This window comes from Polypterus senegalus, chromosome 11, assembly GCF_016835505.1.
Source record: "Polypterus senegalus isolate Bchr_013 chromosome 11, ASM1683550v1, whole genome shotgun sequence".
In the NCBI taxonomy this organism is placed as follows: domain Eukaryota; kingdom Metazoa; phylum Chordata; class Cladistia; order Polypteriformes; family Polypteridae; genus Polypterus; species Polypterus senegalus.
Genome location: NC_053164.1, coordinates 127,726,736 through 127,734,889, shown reverse-complemented (window position 1 = coordinate 127,734,889; position 8,154 = coordinate 127,726,736). Strand labels below are relative to the sequence as shown.

General features: G+C 40.8%; 1 protein-coding gene across 1 annotated transcript; it reads left to right on the top strand.

Annotated features, from left to right (window-relative positions):
- The first annotated feature begins 673 nt into the window (after positions 1 to 673).
- Positions 674 to 7,681, top strand: nefma (neurofilament, medium polypeptide a). Its single transcript, XM_039769627.1, has 3 exons — positions 674 to 1,809; positions 2,508 to 2,632; positions 5,651 to 7,681. The coding sequence occupies exons 1-3, from the start codon at positions 760 to 762 to the stop codon at positions 7,065 to 7,067; spliced, it is 2,592 nt and encodes an 863-aa protein (XP_039625561.1). The 5' UTR covers positions 674 to 759; the 3' UTR covers positions 7,068 to 7,681.
- Positions 7,682 to 8,154: the final 473 nt, after the last annotated feature.

Here is an 8,154-nt window from a genome sequence, read left to right as displayed (position 1 = left end):
CAATAGTCTTTGGCAACTTGATTAACATTCGCTTCTTCCTAATTAAAATGTTCCTTGCTGCGCTGCAGTGTTTTCAGTAATGATGCTTTGCTTTCATACTCACGTGTAACATTTTGCTTTACTTACCTTATCGCTAAATTTATCTGCGCCCAACCGGTCCATGTGTAATACATCTTTTTATTTCATTTTTGAATTTTTTAACACTTTAGAATGTATTTCGTGCATTAACTAACTTTGAGGTGCTGTGTCTGATTTCAGTGTAATGCACCAAACTAAAACAATCGTAAATTTCATTACAGCGCATTGCGCAAAGGGAGACATTGGTTTCGCCCGTTACTTAACGTGAATACGGCATAGGCTATTGCATTTTGAGCAGTCGGGGATTTCCTTAGATTTCTCCTAATCCTGGGAGCCTGTCTTTCTCTGCCTGGTCGCGTGTGCCCATCGGATACTCCACCCTCTGCTTCTCTCGCGCACATCTCTGCTCTAGACGCTCCATCTCTTTCTCTCCCCTTCATTTTTTAAGGATCCTCCCTTTTTCCATCTCTCATTCCCTCTCTCTCACCCCACCTCTGTCAAATGTTCACGCCTCTCTGTTCACGTTCATCCCACGTGGGCTTCCCCCGCCCCTACTGATCAATTAGCAATAGCAGAGAGTCCATTCTTGCCCTGTTAGCGAATATGCTTCGGATATAAAAAGGCAAGGCGAGAGTCAGGAAAGTGCTGTGAGCGCCACACACATATCCCAAGTCTTCCAAGATGAGCTATACTCTGGAAACGATAGGTAACCCCTCTTATAGAAGGGTGATGGATACCAGGACCACATACAGCCGGACCAGCGCATCCCCGTCCAGCGGGTTCCGCTCCCAGTCCTGGTCCCGGTCGAACCTGGGCAGTTCCCTCTCATCCTCCTACAAGAGGACCAACGTAGCCGTTCCCAGAGCTTACAGCTCCGCCGTCCTCAGCTCTGCCGACAGCCTTGATTTCAGCCAGTCCTCCGTGCTTAATGGGGACTACAAGCGTTCTAACGAGAAAGAGCAGCTCCAAGGGCTTAACGACCGTTTTGCCGGCTATATCGATAAAGTGCACTACCTGGAGCAGCAGAACAAGGAGCTCGAGGCTGAGATCCAGGCTCTGCGGCAAAAGCAAGTCACCCATTCCCAGCTTGGAGATGCATACGACCAAGAGCTGCAGGAGCTTAGGTCAATCCTGGAACAGGTGAACCACGAGAAAGCGCAGATCCAGCTAGATACCGATCACATCGAAGAGGACCTCCAGCGCCTTAAAGATCGCTATGAGGATGAGGCTCGGATTAGGGACGAAACGGAAGCTACTATTCGGTCAATGAAGAAAGACATTGAAGATTCGTCACTGATTAAAGTTGAGCTGGACAAGAAGGTCCAGTCTTTGCAGGACGAAGTTGCTTTCCTGAAAAATAATCACGAGGAGGAAGTCGGAGACCTGCTCGCCCAGGTGCAAGCCTCACAGATCACAGTGGAAAGAAAAGACTACCTCAAGACAGACATAACGTCCGCCTTGAAGGAGATCCGCTCGCAGCTGGAGGGCCACTCTTCCAAGAACCTGCAGCATGCTGAAGACTGGTTCAAATGCCGCTACGCCAAGCTGACCGAGGCTGCCGAGCAGAACAAGGAGGCCATCAAATCCGCCCGGGATGAGATTGCCGAATACAGGAGACAGCTTCAGTCCAAAAGCATCGAGCTCGAGTCTGTGAGAGGCACCAAAGAATCCTTAGAGAGACAGCTGAACGATATCGAGGAGCGTCACAACAACGACCTGACGAGCTATCAGGTGAGCCCCGCTTTCTTGTCGGAAAGACACGCAGCTTGAGTTGAGCTGCTCTGAAACAAAGTCTAGTCACGAACCGGGCGATTACACAGAGCTACCAAGAAAGAAATGACATTAAAAGTAAATCGGATACAAGAGTGGTTAGTTCAAGTCAAGGAGAGTTAAATTCTGCTATGTTTAAATATTATTGCAAAACTTAGTACGTAAAGGGGAATGTAAGAAAACACGCAGAGCAGGTGCATGTGTGTTAATTAAAAAAAAAAACGACTCGAAATAATAAATGTCTAGTCTTTGGTATTACAAATATTTTCTCCTGGTTATATTTAAGATACAGTTTATTTGTAGAGCTGATCAGTTACGTTCACTTTAAGAACAAAATAAATGTCAGCCGTGTGCTTAACATTTTTGCTGAGTAATCGCTTAGCATCCGCAAATCGATGAAACTCTCTCTCTCTCTCTCTCTCTCTCTCTCAAGAGCAAAACGTCCGCAATGCATCGCAGCCATGGGGCTATCCCAGCGTGCTCGACAGAGAACCCCTAATGTTTAAAACTGACACATTTCTATATCATTGCGATAATATGTTTGATGAATGCGCAGAGTATCTTAAAACACACTGTACTGTCCTACTTCGCGTTGAAATCAAATCGAGGGGTTTCACACTTTTTTCTGTTTCCCCCCTTCTGTTAATCTCACATTACAGGAGACAATTCAGCAGCTTGACAACGAGCTCAAAGGTACAAAATGGGAAATGGCACGTCATTTGAGGGAATACCAAGATCTCCTCAATGTCAAAATGGCCCTTGACATAGAAATTGCAGCCTACAGGTAAGTAGCGTGCTCAGAACCTGATTTGAATATTAATCGCACTGCAGATATCTTGGAGTTGTTTTTATGTGCTCGTATTAAACATGATACGCAAAAATATTAGAACTTATACTTCAGCCCACCAGTATGCCGCTTTTCACAGCCGATTTTGTCACTGCTGTGTTTAGACAATGCGGCGTTTCCTCCACTCTGAAGGTTGTTTTAAAGGACTTCACTTTTCGCTGCTCGATGAGGGTGCGTACTGCGTCGTGCCTAGCGAAGTTCTAGGAAATGGATGATGTCAGTCGCATAGACTTTACAATAAATAAACGGCTAGATTTAAATATGGCCCGATGTGATTTGAAACACCTGCCTTAACAGCCGGGTTAGGTATTAACTTGAAGTTTGAGTGGCTTTCAAGTTACTTCATCCTTCTGATTATTTTATTAGGTCATTAGAACGAGAAAATAATATTGAAACCTTTTAAAGGAGTTATCAATAAAAAGTGGAGCACAGTAACATAGTCTTGCATACAATTAATATTTTTAGACTATAGCTTTGGATTGTTCCCAGGATACAACTACTTTGCATGATTTTTAATTTAGGAAGTGGTGCATGAAAGTTTCACTTATTTTAAGAAAACACCTACAGTAATCATGAGCTGTGGATATCAGATTAGGAAACATTACTATTTCAAAGTTTACTCATTTCAAATCACTTACCTTCAAATCCTTCCTTTTTTCATATACACATTTATTAAATGTTCTCACATTGTTTTCCACTAAGTATATACATTTTAAATGTGGAATCTGTTATTCTTACATTTTATTTTTTACTTTTTTATTTATAAAAAGTAGAATGCGTGTTACACTGTTTTATACAGTATACTGTACATATAGTGGTAGTATATTTCATAAGGTTTTTTTAAAATAAAATGGTTAAAATAGTAAACCTCCAATTGTTATTTCCATTACATTTTAGATGCAGCTGTTTCATATTTTCTCAGCTGGGAATGTAAATTTGGATTTAAATTCCAGTCAATATAGTGATGTGTCAAGTTCGTTGCAAATTTAATTTAATTTTTATTTTTTTAACCTTCCTTTTATAATAATAATCATCATCATCATGATCATCATCTTGATTATCATGGAAAGCTACGCTGAAAAAGATTTGTATACTTTTTAAAAGTTGGTACTTTTAACAGCTTTGTGAATCCAAGAGTGACTGCCCAGCACGCTGTCCATGGTACTGATTTATTTCTTTTCCTGCTCTGCTAACGCCCAGAACTATGCAGTGCAGCTGTTTTTATGTTGCAAAGAGCCATGGGCTTTAAACAGACTGTAAAGACTATGTTTTCTCACTAGTTTTAACAACAATGAAATGCAAGTCTAAAATAAGAGGCTATGCTTAAAAATTCTTTAATACAGGATGCAGCCATGACAAGGACCTTGTGCTTAATTTGACATAGAGGTTGCAATGACCTTCAAAGAGAGTGAATTGTATTTGAAGTCCTTAAGATTTGGAAAACTGAAATTTTATTTTAAATGTTTATCAGCCAGACTGAGTATTTTGTTGATATCCAATGCTTAGAATTTTAAAAGAAAATTAATATTGATTTAATTATTTTGGCTCAAGTACAAAAATCAGTATGTTACATGCATAACACACAAAGTGTTGGCTTCAACAATTCTCATTTGCTTTTAAGACTTGTGCCCCTTTCTTTACATTTACAATTACATTGTAATTATACAAGTATACATATTACATTGGGATTTGTACAGAGCTGCTTCACTAATTCCTGTAATTATTACTCAATATTGTTTTCTTCCTAGTCATCAGAAAGACTGTTTCACAATGGCAGAACAATTCTATGTCTGCTACATCTTCCATCCATCCATTTTCTAACCCGCTGAATCCGAATACAGGGTCACGGGGGTCTGCTGGAGCCAATCCCAGTCAACACAGGGCACAAGGCAGGAACCAATCCTGGGCAGGATGCCAACCCACCGCAAGACACACACAAACACACCCACACACTAGGGCCAATTTAGAATCGCCAATCCACCTAACCTGCATGTCTTTGGATTGTGCGAGGAAACCGGAGCGCCCGGAGGAAACCCACGCAGACACGGGGAGAACATGCAAACTCCACGCAGGGAGGACCCGGGAAGCAAACCCAGGTCTCCTAACTGCAAAGGCAGCAGTGCTACCACTGCGCCACCGTGCTGCCCCTGCTACATCTTACTATTGCAAATCACTATTCCCAGATGTGCAGATTTTCTATTTCTGCTTTTTAGTCCCTAATTGGAAATCAAGGCATGCCCTTACCAGAGCTGTTAAACAAATCAGAGCAAGACATGGTGTGATAGTAAAAATGGCCAACATTGCAATATGCAGTTGAATTTGTTTTTGACAGACAGTTGCATAACATGCTTTTCATGCCCTTTGTAAATGAGAGAACATTAGAAGATATCATATCTATATCTATTCATTTTTGATGCTGTTTAAGGGTGCAAGGCAGTACTGGGTATATCCCTGGATGGCTTGCCAGTCAATAGCAAGGTACACGCACACATACACTGTTATTCTGAACAACTTTGCAGTTGCTAATCAACCTAACCCGACCTTAAAGGCAAACATGCAAACCTCACGTCTATAAATATTTTCTGAAATACAATGAATGTTTCAGATGTTGACCACAGGAGTCTTGATTTAATTTCTGCAGAATTATTTTATAAATAACCTAGTTTTTCTCCAATTGTCATGTAGGAGAAGTACTCATGTTGAATGTTAGTGTCAGTGCCCATGAATCTTGATTGTCTTTTCCCTTAATATCCTAGAAATGAAAAAATTTTAATTGTTCTTTTCAATTCAGTCCAGAAGTAACAGTTCTAATCTGATCATTACTACTACTAATACTGCAAATAAATCAAACTTTTTTCCAACTAATAATACATTTCGAGTCTGTTTTTATGGTTTTATTTTTAATTGTCTCCCTTTGAAACAATTTATATCCTCTATTTATTCCTGTCTTTGCAGGAAGCTTCTGGAAGGTGAAGAAACCAGATTCAGTACATTTTCAGGTAGCATTACTGGTCCATCATTCCCATACAGACAACCATCTGCACCCATCACCCCAGCCAAAATTCAAAAGTCAAAAACTGAGCCCCCTAAATTGAAAGTTCAACACAAATTTGTTGAAGAGATCATTGAAGAAACAAAAGTAGAAGATGAGAAATCTGAAATGGATGAGGCTCTAGCGGCTGTAGCTGAAGAATTGGCCGGAAAAGAAGAAGCAGGTGAAGAGGCAGAACAGGAAGAGCAGGAGGAAGAAAGTAAAGAAGAAGAGGAAGCTGTTGAAGAAGAAGTGATCGCAGTTTCTAAAGCCGAGGTAAGCGCAAGTGCACCTCAGGGTGAAGATGAGGAAGAAGAGGACAAAGGTGATCAGGAGGAGGCAGCTGAGGAGGAAGAAGGGGAGAAAGAAAAAGTAAAGGAGGAGGAAAATGAAGCAGAAGAAACTGAGGAAGCTGAAGAAGAAGCTGAATCAAAGGATGCTGGAGAAGAGGAAGAAACTGAAGAAGCAGAAACTGAAGCTGCTGCAGAAAAGGGAGAAGGAGAAGAAGAAGGAGAAGAAACAAAGGAGGAAGGAGAAGGAGAGGAAGAAGCAGAGACAAGTGAAGGTGATAAAGAAAAGAGTGAGGGAGAAGGAGAAGGTGAAACTGAGGCTGTGGAAGAAGCTGAGGTGGAGGAAAAGATTGAAAGCACCAAGGCCGCAAAGCAGGAAGCAGAACAGGAAGCTGTACCAGCAGAGGAAGAGGAAGAAACAAAAGGTGAAAGTGAAGGAGAAGAGACAGAGGAAAAGGAGGCTGATAAAAAAGAGGAGGGAGATGACAAAGGTGAGGAGGAAGAACAGGAGGAATCTGAGTCTAAGCCAGAAGAAGAAGAAGAAGAAACAAAAGAGGATTCTGAGGATAAGAAGAAAGAGGGAGCTGCAGAGGATGCAGGAGAAAAGGACTCTCAGGAAGAAGCAGTCACTGAAGAAATTGTTTCCAAGAGTGAAGCCGGAAAAGTAGGTGCAGAAAAGGAAAAGTCTGATACAGCAGAGGAGGCAGACAAGGAAGATGTAGCTGTCAATGGAGATGTGGCTGATAAAGAAGAGGAAGGCTCTGCCGGAGAGGAAACAGAGGAACAAGAGGATGAAAAGGCAGTAGTGACCAATGGAGTAGAGGAAAGCCCTACCAAGGAAGAAGCTGGAGAAAAAGTAATAATCACCAAGACAGTGGAGACAGTGACCACTGGGGAAGATGGCACCACCAAACTCGTCACTAAATCAGTAACAGTCACAGAAACATTGAAGGATTTTGAAGAAGAGGTTAAGCAAGAAAAAGTAGTATTAACCAAAAAAACAGAGAAAGTCACCTCACAGTCTGTAAAGAAAGTGACAGAAGAGGAGTAAAGATGCTGGTAAACTCACAGGAAGGGGGAAGTTGAGAAAGGCACAGGATAAGACTGCTATAAAATGCATGTGAGTGACAGCTTTAATGGGCTTTAATCAGAAGTGGTTCTCTCATGGGGGTTCAAGAACTCTGTTATTTACTTTGTGCAATATTGGGGGATATGCATGCAAGCAGAAGTGTGCCCTCCACCAGACTGGGAAGTTACGTGCAGAAATAAAATAAAATAAAATAAAGAAAACAAGAGAGACAAAAGGAACAAAGAATACAATTAAATCAAATGCATGAATGAAATGATTATTTCCCAGGAGGATGGAGGGTCACTTCTCAGGAACGTCTAAAGATGTATTATGCAAAGAACCAACTGAGCCAAAAAAAAAAAAAAAGAAAGAATAGATAAGTAAATTAAAAAAAGAGATATTAATATAACAACAAAACTCTTAGCCTTAACATGCTGTTTATTGCTATATTTTGTGTTTACCTCAACTGTGCAATTAAAAATGGAACTTTTGTTCATGGGGGAACCTAACTTACAAGCACCCATAAGCAACCTGTCATTGACTCATACAAATCTCACAGCAGTATTTGCCCAAATAAAGGACATATTGAAAATGTACTTTCTGTGTTCTTGTTTTTGTTGTGTTAATTACTATGTTTTCATTGGTTTTTATTAATAAAAATATAGTCCTTTCAGCTCCAATGTGATGGAATAATGCCATGAAGTGGGTTTGATGATAGATCAGCCAATGTGTCTCAGTTGTTTTATTTTTTCTATTATCACTTAACACTGTAGGCATCTATTTTTTTCTTTTATCGGTATTGCCCTGGGTAGCATCACAGAGAGCTAGCATCGTCCCCAGCATCAATTTCAACAAGACAGTGACCATTTCTTGTTAGGATTCCTGCCAGTCAGGGGACATCATTTATTCTAGTAAATTTAGAATCATACATCAGTAATTTGACTGTGGAAATGATGTACAGTAAATTCATTTGAATGTAAGGAACTCATGCAAACTCAAAGCAGAAGGCATGCCATCTGGAAATCTGGAGCTGGGACCCTGGAAATGTGACACAGCAGTGGTACTCGTG